This window comes from Procambarus clarkii, chromosome 22, assembly GCF_040958095.1.
Source record: "Procambarus clarkii isolate CNS0578487 chromosome 22, FALCON_Pclarkii_2.0, whole genome shotgun sequence".
Lineage (NCBI taxonomy): Eukaryota > Metazoa > Arthropoda > Malacostraca > Decapoda > Cambaridae > Procambarus > Procambarus clarkii.
In genome coordinates, this window is record NC_091171.1 from 27,642,289 (window position 1) to 27,669,391 (window position 27,103).

At 41.3% G+C, this 27,103-nt stretch overlaps 1 protein-coding gene across 1 annotated transcript; it reads right to left on the reverse strand.

The window, feature by feature from the left end:
* Positions 1-15,942: 15,942 nt before the first annotated feature.
* Positions 15,943-26,371, reverse strand: LOC123748334 (ribosome-binding protein 1-like). The gene is made up of 3 exons (XM_069329142.1): positions 26,034-26,371; positions 18,858-18,955; positions 15,943-17,327 (listed from the first exon to the last, which is right to left on the reverse strand). The coding sequence occupies exons 1-3, from the start codon at positions 26,369-26,371 to the stop codon at positions 15,943-15,945; spliced, it is 1,821 nt and encodes a 606-aa protein (XP_069185243.1).
* Between the last annotated feature and the right edge of the window lie 732 nt (positions 26,372-27,103).

Genomic DNA, 27,103 nt, shown 5'->3' on the forward strand with positions numbered 1-27,103 from the left:
ACTCACCTAGTTGTGCTTGCGGGGGTTGAGCTCTGGCTCTTTGGTCCCGCCTCTCAACTGTCAATCAACAGGTGTACAGGTTCCTGAGCCTATTGGGCTCTATCATATCTACACTTGAAACTGTGTATGGAGTCAGCCTCCACCACATCACTTCCTAATGCATTCCATTTGTCAACCACTCTGACACTAAAAAAGTTCTTTCTAATATCTCTGTGGCTCATTTGGGCACTCAGTTTCCACCTGTGTCCCCTAGTGCGTGTGCCCCTTGTGTTAAACAGCCTGTCTTTATCAACCCTGTCAATTCCCTTGAGGATCTTGAATGTGGTGATCATGTCCCCCCTAACTCTTCTGTCTTCCAACGAAGTGAGGTTTAATTCCCGTAGTCTCTCCTCGTAACTCATACCTCTCAGCTCGGGTACTAGTCTGGTGGCAAACCTTTGAACCTTTTCCATTTTAGTCTTATGCTTGACTAGATATGGACTCCATGCTGGTGCCGCATACTCCAGGATTGGTCTGACATATGTGGTATATAATGTTCTGAAAGATTCCTTACACAAGTTTCTAAAGGCCGTTCTTATGTTAGCCAACCTGGCATATGCTGTTGCTGTTATCCTCTTGATGTGAGCATCAGGGGACAGGTCTGGCGTGATATCAACCCCCAGGTCTTTCTCTCTCTCGGACTCTTGAAGTATTTCATCTCCCAAGTGATGCCTTGTATCTGGTCTCCTGCTTCCTACCCCTATCTTCATTACATTACATTTGCTTGGATTAAACTCTAACAGCCATTTGTTCGACCATTCCTGCAGCTTGTCCAGGTCTTCTTGAAGCCTCAAGCTGTCCTCCTCTGTCTTAATCCTTCTCATAATTTTGGCGTCGTCAGCAAACATTGAGAGGAATGAGTCTATACCCTCTGGGAGATCATTTATGTATATCAGAAACAGGATAGGTCTAAGTACAGAGCCCTGTGGGACTCCACTGGTGACTTCACGCCAATCTGAGGTCTCACCCCTCACTGTAACTCTCTGCTTCCTATTGTTTAGGTACTCCCTTATCCACTGGAGCGCCCTACCAGTTACTCCTGCCTGTTTCTCTAGCTTATGCATCAACCTTTTATGGGGTACTGTGTCAAAGGCTTTCCGACAGTCCAAAAAAATGCAGTCCGCCCACCCTTCTCTTTCTTGTTTAATCTTTGTCACCTGACCGTAGAATTCTATCAATCCTGTAAGGCAAGATTTACCCTCCCTGAACCCATGTTGATGGGTTGTCACGAAGTCTCTTCTCTCCAGATGTGTTACTAGGTTTTTTCTCACAATCTTCTCCATCACCTTGCATGGTATACAAGTTAAGGACACTGGCCTGTAGTTCAGTGCCTCTTGTCTGTCACCCTTTTTGTATATTGGTACTACATTAGCAGTCTTCCATATTTCTGGTAGTGTAACACTGTAAAAGTGTTTGAGTTAGTTTATTTAAAATATATATAGAGTACACGAGTCACAGACAAGGATCTGAGAGGCGCCAGTTGTCTGCCTGAGATCTCACACCTCTAACCGTTAATGACCCCAAGTGACCTGAGGTCAGATCATGAGAATTTCACCTTGCTTCCGCTAAGCTCTTAATTGTAGTCTGGTAGCCTTCAAACAAGCCGACGTTTAAGGAGTGGCTTGGTAGTACCGGAGGCTATCTACTTGTGGGCGGAGTTAGCTACTAGGTTCCCCAATATAAACTCGGAGAGCTATCCAGCAAAAAGCATTAACAGACAGAGCAGCAGACGAGAACAGAGAAGACGTCCCTAACAGGGAGGCTGTCGGCCGGCAGGGGGCGAGACAGTCTCTGTCAAGCTACAGACCCCCCCCCCCCTCTCTATTCAACTTAGACTCAGTCCTCGGTGAGTTGAACATTTAGGTGACTTGGTCGTGTTTTACAAGTGTTGTGTGATGATCAGGGGCAGTCAAGTTGTAGGGTTCTCAGATTCTTGGAGGATGACTCACTTTAAATATTAAACTGGAACATTTTAATTGAATTGCTAAATTATGATACTTCATGGGAAATATAATTATGAACTTATTATTTAAATTGTGTTTAACTTTGTTCCCTAGAGATTTTGAGTTGAGGTGAGAAAGCCTCTGTGGTTACTGGTTTCATGATATTAACGAGTACATGTTTGGCGTTGATACATGGTACAGAGGGAACATACTAATAATGAACTCATGATAACATCTTTTGAGAATATTTTGATACAGACAAGTTCCATTCCTTGTCTTGTATGTAATGATCATGAATGGATGGTGGCAGCATTTCGTCTTCTACTATCTACTCTTCTACTTCTACTATCTACTCTTCTACTTCTACCTATCTACTCCTCTCCCTCCACCCCTCTCTGAACTTTCACTTTCAACTAATGACCCTCCTCGCTCCTCCCACCTCCCTACCTCTCACCCCAAACCCTCACTAATTACTTCACTATTCATTTCTTTCCTTTCGTTTTCTCTTATACGTTTGTGGCAGTGATACTGTATTCTAGAGTTCTCTCTAGATTTTCGGGTAACTGATCCAGTTACGGCGCCTTGTAGTCTTAGCACCTAGGTAGTCAAATACCTAGGTTACAAGGTGTTGAACGAGAGAGGTTGCCTTAGGAACTCTGGAGGTGCTCTAGAATAGTTAGCTAACTGAGGACGGGATAACGGACTAGAGAGAGCTGTTTCCCCCGGCCTCGTTAGTTAACTGGGGGGTGGAATAATGGACAAGATAGAGCTATTTCCCCCACCCCCCGTTACAGTAGGTCCCCCGTTTCCAGTGACCTACTATACACTATGGAGAGTGGTAGGCAAAGTGCTCCTGCACACTCTTTCAATACCCATGGCGAGATTCCATCCGGCCCAACAGCTTTTCTCACATCCAGCTCCAATAGGTGCTTCTTGACCTCATCTCTTGTAATTTCGAACCTATCCAAGGTCACCTGGTTTGCTGCCACCTCTTCTAGCGCCGCGACATCTCCCTGTTCTATTGTAAAGACCTCCTGGAACCTTTTGTTGAGTTCTTCACACACCTCTTTGTCATTCTCTGTGTACCTGTCCTAGCCCACCCTAAGTTTCATCACCTGTTCCTTCACTGTTGTCTTCCTCCTTATGTGACTGTGTAGTAGCTTGGGTTCGGTCTTGGCTTTATTAGCTATATCATTTTCATACCTTTTCTCAGCTGCTCTTCTCACACTGACATACTCGTTCCTGGTTCTCTGGTATCTCTCTCTACTTTCGGGTGTTCTGTTATTACGGAAGTTCCTCCATGCCCTTTTGTTTTGCTCCTTTGCTTTCATACATTCCTTATTAAACCACGGATTCTTCCTTTGCTTCTCTGTTTTTTCCTGTCGGGCTGGGACAAACCTGCTTACAGCCTCCTGACATTTTTGGGTGACATAGTCCATCATGTCTTGTACGGACTTGGTTCCGAGTTCTGTGTCCCAATGTATATCCCATAGGAATTTATTCATTTCCTCATAGTTTCCCTTTCGGTACGCCAGCCCTTTGGTTCCCAGTTCTTTTTTGGGGGTGATAATTCCCAGCTCAACCAGGTACTCAAAGCTCAACACACTGTGATCACTCATTCCCAAGGTGGCTTCCAACTTAACTTCCCTTATTCCCGGCTCATTTAGGGTAAATATCAGATCAAGCAAGGCTGGTTCATCCCCTCCTCTCATTCTTGTCGGTCCCTTGACGTGTTGACTTAGAAAGTTTCTTGTTGCCACATCCAGCAGCTTAGCTCTCCATGTGTCTGGGCCTCCATGTGGGTCTCCGTTTCCCCAATCTATCTTCCCATGGTTGAAGTCTCCCATGATTAAAAGTCTGGATCCGTTCCTGCTAGCCACAGAAGCTGCTCTCTCTATTATATTGATGGTGGCCAAGTTGTTTCTATCATATTCCTGTCTGGGTCTTCTGTCATTTGGTGGGGGGTTATATATGACTACTATTATAATTTTCTTATTTATAATGTATAATTTATATATAATTTATATATAATATATAATTTTTATAATATTTATAATATTTTCTTATAATATAATTTACTATTATAATGTGTGTGTGTGTGTGTGTGTGTGTGTACTCACCTAGTTGTACTCACCTAGTTGTGTTTGCGGGGGTTGAGCTCTGGCTCTTTGGTCCCGCCTCTCAACCGTCAATCAACAGGTGTACAGATTCCTGAGCCTATCGGGCTCTGTCATATCTACACTTGAAACTGTGTATGGAGTCAGCCTCCACCACATCACTTCCTAATGCATTCCATTTGTCAACCACTCTGACACTAAAAAAGTTCTTTCTAATATCTCTGTGGCTCATTTGGGCACTCAGTTTCCACCTGTGTCCCCTTGTGCGTGTTCCCCTTGTGTTAAATAGACTGTCTTTATCTACCCTATCAATCCCCTTCAGAATCTTGAATGTGGTGATCATGTCCCCCCTAACTCTTCTGTCTTCCAGCGAAGTGAGGTTTAATTCCCGTAGTCTCTCCTCGTAGCTCATACCTCTCAGCTCGGGTACTAGTCTGGTGGCAAACCTTTGAACCTTTTCCAGTTTAGTCTTATCCTTGACTAGATATGGACTCCATGCTGGGGCTGCATACTCCAGGATTGGCCTGACATATGTGGTATACAAAGTTCTGAATGATTCTTTACACAAGTTTCTGAATGCCGTTCGTATGTTGGCCAGCCTGGCATATGCCGCTGATGTTATCCGCTTGATATGTGCTGCAGGAGACAGGTCTGGCGTGATATCAACCCCCAAGTCTTTTTCCTTCTCTGACTCCTGAAGAATTTCCTCTCCCAGATGATACCTTGTATCTGGCCTCCTGCTCCCTACACCTATCTTCATTACATTACATTTGGTTGGGTTAAACTCTAACAACCATTTGTTCGACCATTCCTTCAGCTTGTCTAGGTCTTCTTGAAGCCTCAAACAGTCCTCTTCTGTTTTAATCCTTCTCATAATTTTAGCATCGTCCGCAAACATTGAGAGAAATGAATCGATACCCTCCGGGAGATCATTTACATATATCAGAAACAAGATAGGACCGAGTACAGAGCCCTGTGGGACTCCACTGGTGACTTCACGCCAATCGGAGGTCTCACCCCTCACCGTAACTCTCTGCTTCCTATTGCTTAGATACTCCCTTATCCACTGGAGCATCTTACCAGCTACACCTGCCTGTCTCTCCCACTTATGTACCAGCCTCTTATGCGGTACTGTGTCAAAGGCTTTCCGACAATCCAAGAAAATGCAGTCCGCCCAGCCCTCTCTTTCTTGCTTAATCTGTGTCACCTGATCGTAGAATTCTATCAAGCCTGTAAGGCAAGATTTACCCTCCCTGAATCCATGTTGGCGATTTGTCACGAAGTCCCTTCTCTCCAGATGTGTTACCAGGTTTTTTCTCACGATCTTCTCCATCACCTTGCATGGTATACAAGTCAAGGACACTGGCCTGTAGTTCAGTGCCTCTTGTCTGTCGCCCTTTTTGTATATTGGGACCACATTCGCCGTCTTCCATATTTCTGGTAGGTCTCCCGTCTCTAGTGAATTACTATACACTATGGAGAGTGGCAAGCAAAGTGCCTCTGCACACTCTTTCAGTACCCATGGTGAGATCCCATCTGGACCAACAGCCTTTCTAACATCCAGATCCAGCAGGTGTCTCTTGACCTCCTCTCTCGTAATTTCGAACTTCTCCAAGGCTGCCTGGTTTACCTCCCTTTCTCCTAGCACAGTGACCTCACCCTGTTCTATTGTGAAGACCTCCTGGAACCTGTGTGTGTGTGTGTGTGTGTGTGTGTGTGTGTGTGTGTGTGTGTGTGTGTGTGTGTGTGTGTGTGTGTGTGTGTGTTTGTGTGTGTGTGTGTGTGTGAGTACTCACCTATTTGTACACACTTATTTGTGCTTGTGGGGGTTGAGGTTTGGCTCTTTGGTCCCGCCTTCCAACTGTCAATCAACTGGTGTACAGATTCTTGAGCCTACAATGGCTCTATCATATCTACATTTGAAACTGTGTATGGAGTCAGCCTCCACCACATCACTGCCTAATGCATTCCATCCGTTAACTACTCTGACACTGAAAAAGTTCCTTCTAACGTCCCTGTGGCTCATGTGGGTACTAAGTTTCCACCTGTGTCCCCTTGTTCGCGTACCACCCGTGTTGAATAGTTTGCCCTTGTTTACCCGGTCGATTCCCCTGAGGATTTTGTAGGTTGTGATCATGTCTTCCCTTACTCTTCTGTCTTCCAGTGTCGTAAAGTGCATTTCCCGCAGCCTTTCCTCGTAACTCATGCCTCTTAGTTCTGGGACTAGTCTAGTGGCATACCTCTGGATATTTTCCAGCTTCGTCTTGTGCTTGACAAGATACGGGCTCCATGCTGGGGCCGCATACTCCAGGATTGGTCTTACATATGTGGTGTACAAGATTCTGAATGATTCCTTACAAAGGTTTCTGAACGCTGTTCTGATGTTAGCCAGTCTCGCATATGCCACAGACGTTATTCTTTTTATGTGGGCTTCAGGAGACAGGTTTGGTGCGATATCTACTCCTAGATCTTTCTCTCTGTCCGTTTCATTAAGTACTTCATCCAGGGTTGCCAGATTGGGCTACAAGTAGCAAATTGGGCTACTTTTAAGAGCCCCACGCTCCCAAATTTTTAATTTCGCTACTTGCGACTTTTTGGGCTAGTTTAAAGGCAAGTTGGGCTACTTTGGGCTATTAATATTAAGAAACTCAATGATTATTTATGCTTTAATAATATAATCTGTACAAATCACAGCCGAGTCCAACAGCCTGATTGACTAGACCACTTACCGCAGGAGAGCCCTGGTCAGAGACCGGCCCCTGGGGACGTTGATCCTAGGAACCTTTGAAAGAAAAAGTAACCGCAAGGCAAGGTAATCCTCCTCAGGGGCAATAGATTTCCCAACCTTAATTGTTAATAATACTTCATCCCAAAAGCTACACCTGGTTCCACAGATCTTCATTAAGGGGAGAAAGTTATCTAGAAATTTACAGATTGATAAATGATGGGAAAGTTCCCTTACAGTTAATACCTTTGTCAGGAAGACGATGGTTGGCAAGGAGCGGTAGTGTAAAGCGGCCGTTTGATCAGTGAGGTTCTCTAACAACTCATTACCAAATAGCTTTTTCCTCTTGTGATAAATATGTTGCAAGGCAACTATTTTCAATGTACGCTGATCCCTCCAATAAGCTATATTTCACATGTCTCAAACCAATCCTAAATGACTTTGAAAGGATGAATTTTGAAAGGATGAATTTATCAAAAGATGAAGCAGGTCAGAATAGCCTTCACACTGTCTTAGAAAACTTTACTCTTGGAATACTCAGAAGAATCTTTCGTCCTCATCATGCAAAACTTCATGTTAATTTGGACTACAATTCTATGTATCCGCCCCTGGAGAAAGTGGACTTTGGTTACGAATTTTCAACACTTCTGGCCACTAACAGACAAAACAATTTTACAACCCAGGAAAAGTTTCAAAATGTTCAAGAAAGATGCGATAATTTTTTAATGAAAGCTTGCAAATAGCTTCTTTCTCGTATTCTAAGTAATGTTGAAACTTTAAAAAAGGTGAAAAATCTGTTACCTATCATATGCCTTAGCTTACATGGCAACCATTTTCGGAACTTCCGTTAGTATTAGCTGACCAATCTAAGCTTAGTGAAATTGAAAGTCAGTGGTGCCTACTGTTAACCATTGACTAGTCCAACATTTGTAAGGGACAAATTCTGACATCTGAATCGTCATTTTAGACCAAGACAATAACTGTCAAGAACACTGCTGGCGATCCCATACTGATTGACCTCGCTGAGTTTGTGTTGAAAATATACTGCTTGCCAATCAGTAATGCCCTGGTTGAACGGATATTTTCGAGAGTAACGTCTGCGAAAACTAAACTGAGAAATCTTGAATGGGAATGGGACTTGAGCTTTTGACATCAGTCTTGAGAATCAAAACATATCTTGAAGAAAATGTAACTTGTTGCTCGTCATTTGAACCACTCATGTCAATGCTTAAATATGAGTCTGCAATATACAAGAATGAGGTTGTGGATGCTGACCAAGATCTTGGTAATCTTCAACTGTAAAGACGTGGAAGGACTTCACACCCATTAAGCTTCAAACAGTAAATATTGGTAAGTTATCCTATTACCATATTGGTTAAATATATATATATATATATATATATATATATATATATATATATATATATATATATATATATATATATATATATATATATATATGCAGAGATAATGTTAATAAAATAATTAAAATCGTTTAATGTACTCTATATATTATAATAGATTACTTTGAAACCCGTATCAGTCACTAAACAAAAAATTGGGCTACTCTTATTACAAATTCGCTACTTTTAGATCGTCAGCTCGCTACCTTTAGCAATTTGAATCTGGCAACCCTGACTTCATCTCCTATTCTATATCCTGTGTCTGGCCTCCTGTTTCCACTGCCTAGTTTCATTACTTTGCATTTACTCGGGTTGAACTTCAACAGCCATTTGTTGGACTATTCACTCAGTTTGTCTAGGTCATCATGTAGCCTCCTACTATCGTCCTCTGTTTCAATCCTCCTCATAATTTTTGCATCATCACCAAACATAGAGAGAATTGAGTCTATACCCTCTGGGAGATCATTTACATATATCAGAAACAGTATAGGTCCAAGGACTGACCCCTGCTTGACCCCCTGATCTCCTGTTGCTTAGGTACTCCTTTATCCAATTGAGTGCCTTACCTTTCACTCCAGCCTGCATCTCCAGCTTTTTCACTAGCCTCTTGTGTGGTACTGTATCAAAGGCTTTCTGACAATCCAAAAATATGCAGTCTGCCCACCCTTCTCTTTCTTGCCTTATTTTTGTTGCCTGGTCGTAGAATTCAAGTAACCCTGTGAGGCAGGACCTGCCATCCCTGAACCCATGTTGATGCTGTGTTACAAAGTTCTTTCGCTCCAGATGTTCCACTAGCTTTCTTCGCACAATCTTCTCCATCAGCGTGCATGGTATGCAGGTTAGGGACACTGGCCTGTAGTTCAGTGCCTCCTGTCCATCCCCCTTTCTTGTATAAGGGGACTACGTTAGCTGCTTTCCAAATTTCTGGCAGTTCCCCTGTTGCCAGTGATTTGTTATGCACTATGGAGAGTGGTAGGCACAGTTCTTCTGCTCCTTCCTTTAGTATCCAAGGGGAGATTCCATCTGGGCCAAAAGCCTTTGTCACATCCAACTCTAGTAAAAACTTCCTTACCTCCCCGCTGGTAATCTCAAACTCTTCCAGTGGTTCCTGGTTAGCTATTCCGTCTCTTATCTCTGGAATTTTTCCTTGCTCTAAGAAGACCTCCTGTAATTTCTTATTCAGTTCCTCACACACTTCCTTGTCTTTTGTAGTGAATCCTTCTGCCCTTATCCTTAATTTCATAACCTGTTCCTTTACTGTTGTTTTTCTCCTGCTGTGATTATGTAGCAATTTAGGCTGAGTCTTTGCCTTGCTTGCGATGTCATTTTCGTATTGTCTTTCTGCCTCTCTTCTCATCCTGACATATTCATTCCTGGTAGTCTGGTATCTTTCTCTGCTCTCCAGTGTCCTGTTATTCCTATAGTTTCTCCATGCCCTTTTACTTTGCTGCTTAGCTAGCCTTCATCTCTGATTTAACCATGGGTTTCTCATGTTCATGTCACTGTTTTCCTTTTGGACTGGGACAAACTTGTTTGCTGTGTGCTTGAGTGTGTGTGTGTTTACTTGAGTGTGTGTGTGTGTGTGTGTGTGTGTGTGTGTGTGTGTGTGTGTGTGTGTGTGTGTGTGTGTGTGTGTGTGTGTACTAACCTATTTGTACTCATCTATTTGTGCTTGCGGGGATTGAGCTTTGGCTCTTTGGTCCCGCCTCTCAACTGTCAATGTGTGGTTGTGTCTGTGCGCGTGCTCGTCTCTTTCTCTGTTCAATCTGTAGGCCAAATGGAAACATACCCGACCCGGCGCTGCAGGTGGATTTGTGGACAGAGATGCGGGTGGGTCCAGTGGATGGCGAGGATTGTAACGTCATAAATACGTATTATAGGCTATGAAAGGCAATGTATGATAGGTTTTCTTTAACTTTGCAGACTTGCATGTTATCTATATATATATATATATATATATATATATATATATATATATATATATATATATATATATATATATATATATATACATATATATAATAATATTTCAAATAAACCAATTGGAAACAATATTTTGAAAATAAAGAAAATCACTCGGCCTATTAGGCAAATCGGGCCTTGCATAGTAGGCCGAGAAATGCGTTCTGGCTACTAGGTACGACATATATATATATATATATATATATATATATATAATATATATATATATATATATATATATATATATATATATATATATATATATATATGTCGTACCTAGTAGCCAGAACGCACTTCTCAGCCTACTATGCAAGGCCCGATTTGCCTAATAAGCCTAGTTTTCATGAATTAATTGTTTTTCGACTACCTAACCTACCTAACCTAACCTAACCTAACTTTTTTGGCTACCTAACCTAACCTAACCTATAAAGATAGGTTAGGTTAGGTTAGGTTAGGTAGGGTTGGTTAGGTTCGGTCATATATCTACGTTAATTTTAACTCCAATAAAAAAAAATTGACTTCATACATAATGAAATGGGTAGCTTTATTATTTCATAAGAAAAAAATTAGAGAAAATATATTAATTCAGGAAAACTTGGCTTATTAGGCAAATCGAGCCTTGCATAGTAGCCTGAGAAGTGAGTTCTGGCTACTAGGTACGACATATATATATATATATATATATATATATATATATATATATATATATATATATATATATATATATATATATATATATATTCTTATCAGCCTTCTCAACAAATTAGTAAGAAAGATCCTACCAGAGCGCATGAGAGACTGAGTTGGAACTCGTGATCAAAAGTTTATCGAAGCAGCCAATGAGTAGGAAACCATTGCACACCCTGTACCCCGACCACAAGCCCCAAAAGGTCACAAGCAGGCCATAGGGTCACACGGATAGTCCCATAATGGAAAAGACTGTCACAACAATGCTTGAAAACGCATCTGCTGGGAACAAAGCCCGCCTTCTAGCGGTAACAGCACCTCACCCCGGGGATTTTTTATTTGCTGTGCCCAATGCAGCCCTGGGTATTCGCCTCAATCATGACGCTCTCAGCATTGGAATTGCCCTTCGCCTTGCCGCCCCCATCCCCACCGAGCATAGGTGCATCTGCGGAAGCGCGATGGCAGACCAGTGTGGTTATCATTGTCTGTATGTCGTAAATCACAGGGTAAGACTGCGAGACATATAGAAGTCAATGACATCATCAAAAGGAGAGTCGCCAAAACCCGCTGCCCAGCACAAAGAAAATCACACTTATTCAGACCCAACAAACCTCAAAAGCGCTCAGATGGGGTCACCTTGCTTCCTTGGAAGGATGGTAAGCAAGTGGTGTGGGACGACACGTGTGCTGCCACGCTGGCCAGTACCTCCCTACACTACAGCACACGTGAAGGGGGGCGACGCTGCTTCTTTCAAGGAAAAGCACAAAACCATCAAATACAGAGGTCTGGCACACTGCTACAGCTTTGTTCCAATCGGTTCGGAGACCCTTGGTTCGGAGACCCTCGGTTCGGAGACCCTCGGATCGGAGACCCTCGGTTCGTGGGAAAAATGTGCATTGAAGTTCCTGATGGAATTAGGTGACAAATTGATCAGTGTTAGAAAAGACTAAAGAACGAAAAGCTTCTTGTTCTAGCGGCTCAGTGTCGCAGTTCAGAGGGGAAATGCCTGCTGCATCTTTGGCACGAGTCCACCCTCGGAGGAGTCTGAGAAGGTGTCTGACTAGAAACAATTATCGAATCTGTTTGTGATATTTATTTGTGTATCCCATTGGTCTGTTTTTTTTCATTTCATTTGTAATAGTTATGTATATGTTAATGCCGCACATTTTGTAAAATAGAGTTCACAATCAAATAGGGGGTGGTAGGAGAAGCAAATACGCAAGAAATCAGGGACAAATGATACATTTTCCCTGAATGCTCCCTATCTGCTTCCCCGAGGCTATGGGTCCCCTAAGCTACACCAGAAGTGGTACCCCTCTCTCTCTCTATCTCTCATTATATATATATATATATATATATATATATATATATATATATATAGAAGAAGAACATAGGTGAACATGAACATAGGTGAACCGAACATAGGTGCATCTGCGGAACTGCGATGGCAGACCAATATGGTCGTCATGGTCTGGTATGTCGTAAATCACAGGGTAAAATTGCAAGACATGAAGAAGTCAACGACATCATCAAGAGGAGCCTCGCCACAGCCCGCTGCCCGGCACAAAGAGAACCACACTTATCCAGACCTAACGACCCTCAGAAGCGCCCTGATGGGGTCACCTTGCTACCTTGGAAGGATGGTAAGCAAGTGGTATGGGACTACACATGCGCTGCCACACTGGCCAGTACCTACCTCCACTACAGCACACGTGAAAGCGGTGGTGCTGCTTCTTTCAGGGAATCGCAGAAAATTATTAAATACAGAGGTCTAGCACACTGCTACAGCTTTGTTCCGATCGGCTCGGAGACCCTCGGTTCGTGGGGAAAATGTGCATTGAAGTTCCTGAAGGAATTGGGGGACAAATTGATCAGCGCTACAAAAGACCAGAGAGCAAAAAGTTTCTTGTTCCAGCGCCTCAGTGTTGCGATTCAGAGGGGAAATGCCTGTTGCGTCTTGGGCACTAGTCCAACTTCAGAGGAATTCGAAGAAGTGTTTGACTTGCAACAATGATCGAACCCGTCTGTGACATTCATCAATGTTTCCCATTGTTGTGTTCTTCAAGAGATCCATAACCTTTAAGCACCTTTTTGCATTATTATTTTTGTATCAACCCATGTATATCTTGTAACCATCAAATGCATAATAAAGCACAAAAAATATTCAAGGAAGGGGGTGGTAGGAGAAAAGCACACAGAAACTGTATTGGAGGGGATCTAAACATTCCCTCTAATGCGTTATGCGTGGTTTCCTCCGAGGCTATGGGTCCCCCTTCTTCCAGCTAGAGGTATATATATATATATATATATATATATATATATATATATATATATATATATATAGTATGCAATTGACGATACCAAACACTGATCATTTTATGCGGAAAATCCACAGAGAAATATGAAATGAGGTGAACGTTTCGGCTTGTTAAAGCCTTTGTCAACACCAGACTGACTCAAAGTCTGTCAGTCTGGTGTTGACAAAGGCTTTAACAAGCCGAAACGTTCACCTCATTTCATATTTCTCTGTGGATTTTCCGCATATATTAGTATATTTTGGTAGCAGTCTTTCCTGTAGACATATATTATTAAATATGACCGAAAAAGTAAGATTAATAATTCTTACACGAATTTTCTCAATCTTTCGTACATTTCTTTTCACTGTTGGTGGTAATTCAAAAATCAATTCTCCAAAATTCATTTATATTTCTAGTCTGACGCGACACGAGCGCATTTCGTAAAACTTATTACATTTTCAAAGACTTTAGTTTACAAATACACAACTGAATAGAACTTACGCATCTCCGATTTTATATCTACATTTGAGTGAGGTGGATGGGGTGAGGTGGCAATAATAGGGTATTAATTTCATCAACACAAGACAGAACAAGAGGTGGCATTAATAGGGTATTAATTTCATTAACACAAGACAGAACACGAAACAATGGGTTTTTAATAGAAGTGTTTGTAGAAAGCCTATTGGTCCATATTTCTTGATGCTTCTATATTGGAGCGGAGTCTTGAGGTGGGTAGAATATAGTTGTGCATTAATTGGCTGTTGATTGCTGGTGTTGACTTCTTGATGTGTAGTGCCTCGCAAACGTCAAGCCGCCTGCTATCGCTGTATCTATCGATGATTTCTGTGTTGTTTACTAGGATTTCTCTGGCGATGGTTTGGTTGTGGGAAGAGATTATATGTTCCTTAATGGAGCCCTGTTGCTTATGCATCGTTAAACGCCTAGAAAGAGATGTTGTTGTCTTGCCTATATACTGGGTTTTTTGGAGCTTACAGTCCCCAAGAGGACTGGAAAAGGATGGGAAGCTGCCCTTTCTAGATGTAAGAGTCATGGAAAAGAGCGGAGGTTTCCACACTGCAGTCTACACTAAGGAAACGAACATAGGAATGTGCCTAAATGCCAACAGCGACTGCCCAGACAGGTACAAGAGGAGTGTTGTTAACGCATATGTCGACTGTGCTCTCAGCCACAGCTCAGAATGGAAGCAAGTCGACGAAGAACTCTGTAGGGTAAGGCAGGTCCTAGTCAACAACGGCTTCTCCAATGGTTTCGTCGAAGACATCATAAGAAGGAAAGTGAAACGCCATGCAATCTCTGAAGAGACAACTAACACAACACCTATACCCCCTATTAGACTATTTTACAGGAACTTCTTTTCCACAACTCATAAAACGGAGGAAAGGGTCCTGAAAGATATTGTTAATAGAAACATTATCCCTACAGACAAAAATCAGAGGATACAACTGACGATTTACTATAAAACCAGAAAAACGGCCAGCCTACTCATGAGAAACTCTCCAGACACAAAACAGAACGCTTTAAAAGAGACTAACGTCGTCTATGCCTTCAAATGCCCTCTTGGGGACTGTAAGCTCCAAAAAACTCAGTATATAGGCAAGACAACAACATCTCTTTCTAGGCGTTTAACGATGCATAAGCAACAGGGCTCCATTAAGGAACATATAATCTCTTCCCACAACCAAACCATCGCCAGAGAAATCCTAGTAAACAACACAGAAATCATCTATAGATACAGCGATAGCAGGCGGCTTGACGTTTGCGAGGCACTACACATCAAGAAGTCAACACCAGCAATCAACAGCCAATTAATGCACAACTATATTCTACCCACCTCAAGACTCCGCTCCAATATAGAAGCATCAAGAAATATGGACCAATAGGCTTTCTACAAACACTTCTATTCAATACCCATTGTTTCGTGTTCTGTCTTGTGTTGATGAAATTAATACCCTATTAATGCCACCTCTTGTTCTGTCTTGTGTTGATGAAATTAATACCTTATTAATGCCACCTCACCCCATCCACTTCACTCAAATGTAGATATAAAATCGGAGATGCGTAAGTTCTATTCAGTTGTGTATTTGTAAACTAAAGTATTTGAAAATGTAATAAGTTTTACGAAACGCGCTCGTGTCGCGTCAGACTAGAAATAAAAATGAATTTTGGAGAATTGATTTTTGATTTACCTCCAACAGCGAAAAGAAATGTACGAAAGATTGAGGAAATTCGTGTTAGAATTATTGATCTTACTTTTTCGGTCATATATATATATATATATATATATATATATATATATATATATATATATATATATATATATATATATATATATATATATATATATATATATATATATATATATATATATATATATACATACATTACAGGCAGAAATAGACAGACATTAGCTTTTATTGGCATAGATATATTTATATATAAATATTTTTCAAGATTTTCCACGTATAAAACTTCTCTCAGTATTTTTGCAAAACACAACATGCAATCCAAGACATATATTCGTACCTACATTTTTCATCTGAGCTTTTCATTAAATTGAATTACCTTGAGCGACTGTCACTCGAATTCCCAGGCTTTTTAGGCGGCTCATAAGATGAGTGCTCACGGCTTTTGTGTTTTTAGGTCTTTTATGTAAGTGATTTCAGTGGTGTAGTGGTTGGTACTACTACTGCTTCTTGTGCGCGCTGAAACATAACAGTTTTAAAGCCAGCTTAGCTGTACTGATGATTGTTAATTTTTTTTGGTGCTTGCTGAGCTGTTTTGGTGTTTGTTGAACTGTTTTGGTGCTTGCTGAGCTGTTTTGGTGTTTGTTGAACTATTTTGGTGCTTGCTGAGCTGTTTTGGTGCTTGATGAGCTGTTTTGGTGCTTGTTGAGCTGTTTTGGTGCTTGTTGAGCTGTTTTGGTGCTTGATGAGCTGTTTTGGTGCTTGTTGAGCTGTTTTGGTGCTTGATGAGCTGTTTTGGTGCTTGCTGAGTTGTTTTGGTGCTTGCTGAGTTGTTTTGGTGCTTGATGAGCTGTTTTGGTGCTTGTTGAGCTGTTTTGGTGCTTGATGAGCTGTTTTGGTGCTTGCTGAGCTGTTTTGGTGCTTGATGAGCTGTTTTGGTGCTTGCTGAGCTGTTTTGGTGCTTGCTGAGCTGTTTTGGTGCTTGTTGAGTTGTTTTGGTGCTTGCTGAGCTGTTTTGGTGCTTGCTGAGTTGTTTTGGTGCTTGCTGAGCTGTTTTGGTGCTTGATGAGCTGTTTTGGTGCTTGCTGAGTTGTTTTGATGCTTGATGAGCTGTTTTGGTGCTTGTTGAGCTGTTTTGGTGCTTGATGAGCTGTTTTGGTGCTTGCTGAGCTGTTTTGGTGATTGCTGAGCTGTTTTGGTGCTTGCTGAGCTGTTTTGGTGCTTGCTGAGCTGTTTTGGTGCTTGCTGAGCTGTTTTGGTGCTTGATGAGCTGTTTTGGTGCTTGCTGAGCTGTTTTGGTGCTTGCTGAGCTGTTTTGGTGCTTGCTGAGCTGTTTTGGTGCTTGCTGAGCTGTTTTGGTGATTGCTGAGTTGTTTTGGTGCTTGCTGAGCTGTTTTGGTGCTTGCTGAGCTGTTTTGGTGCTTGCTGAGCTGTTTTGGTGCTTGATGAGCTGTTTTGGTGCTTGCTGAGCTGTTTTGGTGCTTGCTGAGCTGTTTTGGTGCTTGATGAGCTGTTTTGGTGCTTGTTGAGCTGTTTTGGTGCTTGATGAGCTGTTTTGGTGCTTGTTGAGCTGTTTTGGTGCTTGCTGAGTTGTTTTGGTGCTTGCTGAGCTGTTTTGGTGCTTGCTGAGCTGTTTTGGTGCTTGCTGAGCTGTTTTGGTGCTTGATGAGCTGTTTTGGTGCTTGCTGAGCTGTTTTGGTGCTTGATGAGCTGTTTTGGTGCTTGCTGAGTTGTTTTGGTGCTTGCTGAGTTGTTTTGGTGCTTGTTGAGTTGTTTTGGTGCTTGCTGAGCTGTTTTGGTGCTTGTTGAGCTGTTTTGGTGCTTGCTGAGCTGTTTTGTTTTGGTGCTTGATGAGCTGTTTTGGTGCTTGCTGAGCTGTTTTGGTGCTTGCTGAGCTGTTTTGGTGCTTGCTGAGCTGTTTTGGTGCTTGCTGAGCTGTTTTGGTGCTTGCTGAGTTGTTTTGGTGTTTGTTGAACTGTTTTGGTGCTTGTTGAACTGTTTTGGTGCCAGCCTGGTTGTTGTGATTGTTTGGAAGATTTTTTTTTTGTATTTTGTTATTTAAGAACTTTGATAATCAAAGAAAATTCATACGTTGTATTGTTTTTGTAATTTAAAAAGATGTGAATGTTTATATGTTGCAAGGTTAAATATTTGTATGTCAATCTTTTTTATATATGTGATTATTAGTTTTTTTTCATATCTGCATTCACGAATACATTTGTGTGTGTAAATATAAATAATTTTAAGCATTTTTGCGCTTTTTTATTCACGCTATACTTGTACTCATGAGTGAATGAGTGTGTATGATGAGTGATTTTTGTCCATAGGGACAGACATGATTTCTAAACTCTAAGTTTAAGATAAACTTATTTCTTAGAAATTTCATGGTATTTTCTTTGTAATTTATTGTCAAATATATTAACATTTCACATCTTTAATTTTATGAACACCTAGCGTTGATATATACATATATATATATATATATATATATATATATATATATATATATATATATATATATATATATATATATATATATATATATATATATATATATATATGTGTGTGTGTGTGGGTGTGTGTGTGTGTGTTTTATATATTTTTTGTATTTGTAAGTATTTTGATAGTTTCACTTAATCGGTTAATTCAAGTAAAATTCAATTGAGATCACTTTTAACGTTTTCTTGTTAGGAATGAAGATATTCTTGAGGGTTTCTTACAATCTGTTGTATAAATTGTTTTTAACTTATTAGTTTTAGGGTATAGCTAGTTGGGATAATACATCTTTATTTACAAATGCGACACTTAAACATTACAAATGAATTTTAATTTAAATAGCAAACGGCTTCATGAATTGTTGGATAGATTTAAAATCTATATTTTAATTTGATGGTAAACTCTTGATACAGATAGATAGGGGGTAGAAATAGGGAGTATCTCCTCTTGTCCAACTTATACCATCATTTTTCTTTGTAATGTAATTTTGTTTTTGTAAATATAGACTATTTGATAAACATCTCAGGTTATGGGAATTTGTTTCAATCTAATGCTTGTCAAAACAAAATATTTCATATACTTTTGAGAGCATTATTACAAGTTAAATAATTTAACTTTAAGACTTAACCGAAGTTAAGTCTTTCCTTCCTTCTCCGGTCTTTGGAACCCCCGGCTGTTATGTATGTGTGTGTAAGCAGTGATCCTGTGACAGCCTTATTAAATGAGTCAAGAGTCAAGCACACACCTTAATTGGCCTATAACTCTAGAGAGACTGTCTCCCTGGTGTGTAATAATCCTGAGAGTTTAACATATATATATACATTTCCAAGTTTCATTACATCAAATTTCCTTATTTTGAGTACTGCAAGTTCTGAAGTTTGGCAATAGTTTCTTATCATTATATGAAACTCTTACCTCCATAAACAAGATATCACTGTTTATTCAGCGGTATTTATTGAAATATACATCAAAGAGACTCATTACTCTTTGTCGGCAGATCTGGTGTGATTAATCTTTTAAAGGCCATGAACTGTGACGTCCGAAGCGTTGGGGGAGACTTCACTATATTGTAAACCACACCTCTGAGGACACAAGAGAGTGTAAACCGCACCTCTGAGGACACAAGGAAGTGTAAACATTACCCCGGAGGACACAAGGGAGTGTAAACCGCTCTTTTGAGGACACAAGGGAGTGTAAACCGCACCTCTGAGGACACAAGGGAGTGTAAACATTACCCCGGAGGACACAAGGGAGTGTAAACCGCTCCTCTGAGGACACAAGGGAGTGTAAACCGCACCTCTGAGGACACAAAGGAGCGTAAACCGCACCTCTGAGGACACAAGGGAGTGTAAACCGCTCCTCTGAGGACACAAGGGAGTGTAAACCGCTGCTCTGAGGACACAAGGGAGTGTAAACCGCTGTTCTGAGGACACAAGGGAGTGTAAACCGCACCTCTGAGGACACTAGAGAGTGTAAACCGTACCTCTGAGGACACAAGGGAGTGTAAACCGCTGTTCTGAGGACACAAGGGAGTGTAAACCGCTGTTCTGAGGACACTAGAGAGTGTAAACCGTACCTCTGAGGACACAAGGGAGTGTAAACCGCTGTTCTGAGGACACTAGAGAGTGTAAACCGTACCTCTGAGGACACAAGGGAATATCGTTCCCTATGGGAGTGCCCAAATGCTACTTCCTCTACAACACCTGATCACTTTGTGTCAATGAATAATTTTTTTCACTTGCAAAAACTTAGCGCCACATCTTCTTCTTGTAGACTGGATCTTAAACTTTTTAAGATGTGTTTACACCGTCAGAGTGAAACTAAAGGTCAGTAACTCAAGAATTCCTCGACGCTGTTTTTAATTCACTAATTATCGTTCTGTAACGAGGTTGTTAGGGTTGTTTAATCGTTCGCATCTTCGTAATTGGTTGGTTACTTTTAAAGTTTTTAAAAGTTTATTGATATTGATTTAAATAAACTAAAACGCTTCTTGATACGTATATTTTTGGGATACTTTATTGGCTGAGAATTTATTATTTTTTGAGGACAAATAATTGAAAATTGTCTTCGAAATTTCTTATTTAAGATAAACGATAAAAGATATACATCCTTTCCTTTAAAATTCTGTTTCTTAAGATAAAAAAAATGTCCCAAATAAAAATAATTAAAAATATATATTTGAAATATATTACAGTATATTATATTAGATTTTCAAGTCCACACTACTAAGAAACACAAATCCCATTGAATTCAGCATAAATAATAATTCAATCATCCCTGTTTTTTATGTACAGTCATATTATAAAAAAAATTGAAAAAAAAAATCTTGTACGCGTTCCTGCTCAACAAAGCGTCGTGGAATTTCGAAAAAATCCTCACTGGCGGAGATTTGCGAGCGATGGAGGATTACGGATTTGAGAGGAGGGAATCAGAATGAAAGTTGGGCGGAGGTAAGTCAGACGGATGGAGTCTTCAGGGCTCAAGGAATGTTGTGGAGTAGGCAATGGAAGGTGCAATTTGTTCACGTAGAATGTCGACAAGTGTAAGTGTGTGTGTGTGTGTGTGTGTGTGTGTGTGTGTGTGTGTGTGTGTGTGTGTGTTTACTAGTTGTGTTTTTGCGGGGGTTGAGCTTTGCTCTTTCGGCCCGCCTCTCAACTATCAATCAACTGTTTACTAACTACTTTTTTTTTTCCCACACCACACACACACACACACCAGGAAGCAGCCCGTGACAGGTGACTAACTCCCAGGTACCTATTTACTGCTAGGTAACAGGGGCACTTAGGGTGAAAGAAACTTTGCCCATTTGTTTCTGCCTCGTGCGGGAATCGAACCCGCGCCACAGAATTACGAGTCCTGCGCGCTATCCACCAGGCTACGAGGCCCCTTGATCGAGGCCAATGATCGTCTAGACGATCATTGGTGCGGTGGTCACGGTACTGTGTACGTTTAGAGGTGATCCTGGACGGCATGGGTTCGAATCCTGGCCGGGTCAAAGAGTTCTTAGTGATATATGGCTTGAGCGTTCATGCAGCTTTCTCACACACACACACACACACACACACACACACACATATATATATATATATATATATATATATATATATATATATATATATATATATATATATATATATATATATATATATATATATACAATCATTTACATAAATACATATACACATCGATAATCTTTTGTATCACAAGTGATCAACAAGAGGCTCACAACAGTCACTATACAAGGCACGTTACATCTATGGTGAGCCACACAGTTACTTGTCTTGCTTCACACCCACCCAACTGGGCGCAGCTTTACAGTCATGTGCAGGCTGCACCTACAGTAAGCAAACTTTGGAATATTTCGCTAAGATCCCCGACAGCACATCATTATGAACAACGTTTTTACACATTTCTTGGACTCCATTAATAGTGTTATCTCTGAATTCCGCGATTTTTTCACATTCCAGTATATAATTACGTAAAGTTTGCGAATAGTTCTGCTGACAGAGGTTTACATTTTGTAAAATCTACATCAGCAGATGTTGCAAACTTCCAGTACTTGTAGCCGAGCCTAAGCCTAGCAGTGGTAACATTCAGAAGTCTGCTAACTTTATTGGATGACCCATAGACGTTCGGGTCTATGGACTGGTGCAAGGATCCATTAGTGTAAATAATTTGGGAAAGGGAGTGCTCTCTGACCAAAGCATCACTTGGTTAATTTGGCTTGCTCATTGGGGAAGGAAGGCTTGTTCTTTAATCAACTTCTTGAGTGGGAAAGGCGGACCAGTAATTTGGAAAGGTGTGATCTCCCATGGGGCAGGAAAGTGTCATTGTTGTCTCTCTTGGTAGAGGTGATGAATATTATACATTCTGAGCACAGCGGCGGTTTTGGTAATCCATTTGGAGGGATGCTAACCTTCAAGGAAGAAGGCTTGGAGGGGTTCAGTGTAGGGGTTAGGGTGGATTAGACTAAGCATCTTGACACAAATTTAAGCATTAATTTCAGTGATACGATTACTTACCTATGAAATATTCAGTTCCTTCCTCATGTTTAGTAATTTAGTTGTACGAGGGCATCTGAGGATAATCCTCATGGCTTCGTTTTGCATCTTTTCTAGCCCTCCAAGCATTCTCTCAGGCACTAGAGCAAGCATGGGTGCAGCATAATCGATCAGAGACCTAATATATGAGAGATACATCATTTTGCCAATTCTCAAATTTGAGACATAGCTTGGATGGTAGCCTGCCACAGCCTTGAGAGCACGGAGCCTCTCTCTACATTGACGACCCAGTCTCGCTACAACATTGCGGTACTGTGGGACCTCAGGACCAAGGTATTTGTATCTGGTTACATAGTCGAGCAGCGAGCCATCATGCAGTTACATCTTGCGAACAGCCCCACCTCGTCTGGGTGGGCGTCGGTTCACGATCTTTGTTTTCTTTACTGAGATGACTAAGTATAGTTCCCGAAATGTGTGCAATACAGAGTTCAGGACATTTTGGGTGTTGGTATACCCATTGGTGTGGATCAGTCTATCATCTGCATAGCTAATGATGTGTTCGCTGGGCCTTCTGGTTACTGAGTTGAGGAGTGCATTGATTAACACATTGAACAGAGTAGGACTGAGGACACCTCCCCGTGGAGGGCCAAGCTCAAAATCTCTCGTTACACTCCTATGCCCTTGGAACAGTACAGATGACTTCCTGTTGGATTGATAGTCTCTTATCCACCGTAGAAGCAATCCTCCAACATTCATTTTAACAACTTCGCTCAGAATGAAATGACGTGTGGGTTAGCAATGTCAAAGGCTGACATAAGATCTAGGAAAGTGGTGTATGACCTATCAGTAAGCAGGGTCAGGAAAGTGGTAATACAGTGATGTACACTCTTTCCATGCGTAAAGCCATATATCTGGGGAGACAACATGTTACTAATTCTGTAAAAGAGACGGTATAGAACCATCCTCTCAAGACACTTACAGAGACAACTAGTGAGGGAGATTGGGAGAAAGGCTGGTTAGGTTTAGGAATGGGAATAATAAGACTGTTGGTCCACGACTGTAAGATCCCCAGTTACATAGCTCATATTATTCAATTCAAGCAAGTGATTCCCTGGAACTAGCAGAAGCATATGCAGTATGCCGTAAGTAACTCCATACTCCCCGGGTGATGTAGCTTTGCCTTTATGTAGAGCTGAGTCTAATCATGGCTATTGTCGTCAGTCTTGCATCCCGTCTTAATTAGACAGCTGTCATTCGTCTTATTGATTCATACATATTCTGCCATCATGCTGTTTTGAAGCATTTATATTTCATTTAAATACATGTATGGATCTAATGTTCTTGTTTCGTTGTATTAGTCTAATCTGTTTTTTGTTGTCATTTGTTCATGATAATAATACGTTATTTCTTGCAAACACGAAATACTGTACATATTGTACATAAAGTACAATACAACAAATACAATGGAGGCTTGTTCAACAAAAAAACAAATACAACAAATACAGGTACACAATAGTGTCCTTGCTTGTCCAATACACGTTTGTGTTATTTGCTTTCAACTCGGTTATTGTCTTATATTCTCTTCGTGTAATTATTTATAATTGAAGATTCTCTTGTTACTCTTGAGTTGTGTTCTGTTTAAAAATGTAACTTTGGAGGGTTTAATCTAACTCGTTACAGAGCTTGACTACAGCAACCGACGACTCTTGTTAAACAAACAAACAAAACAATACCTGCAAACAAACAAAAATCACCGCTCAGGCAGCCAGATGTTGATATCATCAAGTATATGTCCAAGATTTTGAAACTTGGGGAATCATTAAACTGAGCAATTGGTTGCACACTCAATCTACTAAGCAGTTTCTTGCACAATCACTTTACTGAACAGTATGTTGCACAATCATTTTACCGAGCAGTATACTGCACAATCACTCTACTGAACAGACTATAGCACAATCACTTCATTAATCAGACTGTTGCATAACTTTCCTTGTTTTGGATAATTTTTATTTTTTTATTTTTACATGCGAAAATGCAATTTAAATATAATAAAAACAAGAAAAGTACAAAGAAAACATAACAAAACAAAACAAAACAATAAACCACCTGACAGAAGGGCCGACAGCACAGGACAACATATTACAAACACGAGAAATGCAAGAGCATACATCAAGAGAGAAAACAATGTCAAAGAAGCAAGCACAGTAACATTACAATACAAAACAGTATAAAACAAAACAAACATCAAGATGTATAACATGAAACACAACAAACACCAAGATGTATAACATGAAACACAACAAACATCAAGATGTATAACATGAAACACAACAAACATCAAGATGTATAACATGAAACACAACAAACATCAAGATGTATAACATGAAACACAACAAACACCAAGATGTATAACATGAAACACAACAAACATCAAGATGTAGAACATGAAACACAACAAACATCAAGATGTAGAACATGAAACACAACAAACATCAAGATGTATAACATGAAACACAACAAACATCAAGATGTATAACATGAAACACAACAAACATCAAGATGTATAACATGAAACACAACAAACATCAAGATGTAGAACATGAAACACAACAAACACCAAGATGTATAACATGAAACACAACAAACATCAAGATGTATAACATGAAACACAACAAACATCAAGATGTAGAACATGAAACACAACAAACATCAAGATGTAGAACATGAAACACAACAAACACCAAGATGTATAACATGAAACACAACAAACACCAAGATGTATAACATGAAACACAACAATCATCAAGATGTAGAACATGAAACACAACAAACATCAAGATGTAGAACATGAAACACAACAAACATCAAGATGTAGAACATGAAACACAACAAACATCAAGATGTATAACATGAAACACAACAAACATCAAGATGTATAACATGAAACACAACAAACATCAAGATGTAGAACATGAAACACAACAAACATCAAGATGTAGAACATGAAACACAACAAACATCAAGATGTATAACATGAAACACAACAAACATCAAGATGTATAACATGAAACACAACAAACATCAAGATGTAGAACATGAAACACAACAAACATCAAGATGTAGAACATGAAACACAACAAACACCAAGATGTATAACATGAAACACAACAAACATCAAGATGTAGAACATGAAACACAACAAACATCAAGATGTAGAACATGAAACACAACAAACACCAAGATGTAGAACATGAAACACAACAAACACCAAGATGTAGAACATGAAACACAACAAACACCAAGATGTAGAACATGAAACACAACAAACACCAAGATGTATAACATGAAACACAACAAACATCAAGATGTAGAACATGAAACGTAACAAGAAAATCACAATAAACAACAATGAAAACAAAAATAACACACAAGCACAACATGTAATATGCAACAATAAAACACCAGTGCAAGGGACATTCACAGAAACAATGCAGGAATAAAAACACTCACACCAAACCAAGCGCCTCGCAACAAAGGGAGAGGCCAAAATATACAATAATAATAAAGAAGCAAACCATGCAATCAAGAAAACAAAACATAGTAACACACACAACAACAAACAAGCACCGGCCTGAAGGACCGAGAACAAAACACATCATAAAGGACATCATGAAATAGAACAAGAAAATCGCACAGCACACGACAAGCCAAAAAAAAAAAATAATAATAATAATAAAAATGAAAAAAAATAAAAACAAAAATCAAGACAGTCAAGCAATGCATAAGTAGAACACACATGACAAAGTAACGACACAAAAGCAAATACAGGAATAAAAACGCCCTTACCGAAACACCGGCCTCGCAGCAAAGAAGGAAGAGGCACGGGCACAGAATACAATTGGGCAAACAAAAGGCCATAGGGGCACACAACACTACAGTAACATAAAATCAGCTGACATATTTGCCCGGGAACAAGACCCGGGGGAACCGCACATTGAACGCCTCCCAAAGCAGCCACCGCCCCCAAGAGGCTTGACCCTCCACCGGGAACGCCATGTCATTCGGAACCCCGGCAACAAACACCTGCAAACAGGGAACCCAGAATGTATTACTCCGGAGGCGAGTAACTGCCACCCTATTCCATACACCTGGAACTCGCCCATCATGAAAGTCCTCCAGCCTTTCAGACCGCAGGGACTCGGCAACCACGGCCTCCAGAACCTCAAGTCGCAACCCCACAGGACAGAGCCGGACAGTGGGCACCACCACTGGGGCACCAGCAGCCACGGGCACACCACCAGACGACTGCAGGGAACCAGGGCGACGCGCATCCTTTCGTAAAGTCACCACCAGGCCACGCCCAGCACCAGCATCCCCACCATCCCTGGCAGCGGAAGCCACCACACCCCACTGCGGAGAGCCCCCGGGCGGGAAAGGAACAGAAGGCACACCCGAGACACGGGCATCAGCACCAGCAGGCACATGAACCTCCGCCATCACCAACCGCTTAGACAACGACGCATCCGGATCCACGCCGTCTACACCTGAAGACCAACAGTCACTGAAGTTCCCAACATCGGCCCAGGCAGTAGACGAACGCCGGAACGTTTGGGCTCCGGCCGGATATCGTCAGAGCCGGAAGCGGATCCAGAAGCACGAGCACCACTAGCCGGACGAACCAACGCCCGACCCAGAACGGCAGCAGCCTCCACCACAGGGGGAACCGGACCACACACAGCAGGAGGCTCCGCAGCCACCCCAGCACGCAGCACAGTAGGGACCCGTGGTGAGGATGCAGGGCCAGGTTCAGCAGCCGAAGACGAGGGAGCATACGGCGACGCCTCACAGGGAGTACCAGGAAGGCCCACGGGAACAGCAGGGCCAGAGACAGGACCAGAAGTAACATCCGCCAGCACCGCAACATCAGGAGGAGGGTCTGCGACAATCGAGGGAACGTCGGGCGACGCTGGGGAAGCCTCAGCAGCGAACGGGACGCTCACCTCCTCACCCCCGGAGTCCTCCTCCAGAGGGAGCGGCGGGAAATCCTCTTCACGGAACAAATTCACAGGAGCAACCAGATCAGCAGTGCACCCAGCAGCCTGATGCCCCAACAAACCACACCGGAAACAAGTACGGGGTTGCCGGGCATAAAACACCCGCACGTAGTACCCTAACAGCCGGACAGAGGACGGAATGTCCGACCTCAGTCGCATCCCGAGGGTACGAATG

Coding starts and splice junctions, on each gene's coding strand:
- LOC123748334 (XM_069329142.1), bottom strand. CDS start 26,371: ATGGCGGAGGTTCATGTGCCTGCTGGTGCTGATGCCCGTGTCTCGGGT. Junction 18,956..26,033: donor CTGGAGGACTTTCATGATGG/GCGAGTTCCAGG, acceptor TTGTGTCCTCAG/AGGTGTGGTTTACAATATAG. Junction 17,328..18,857: donor ACCAGATCTGCCGACAAAGA/GTAATGAGTCTC, acceptor AAAACAACTCAG/CAAGCACCAAAACAGCTCAG.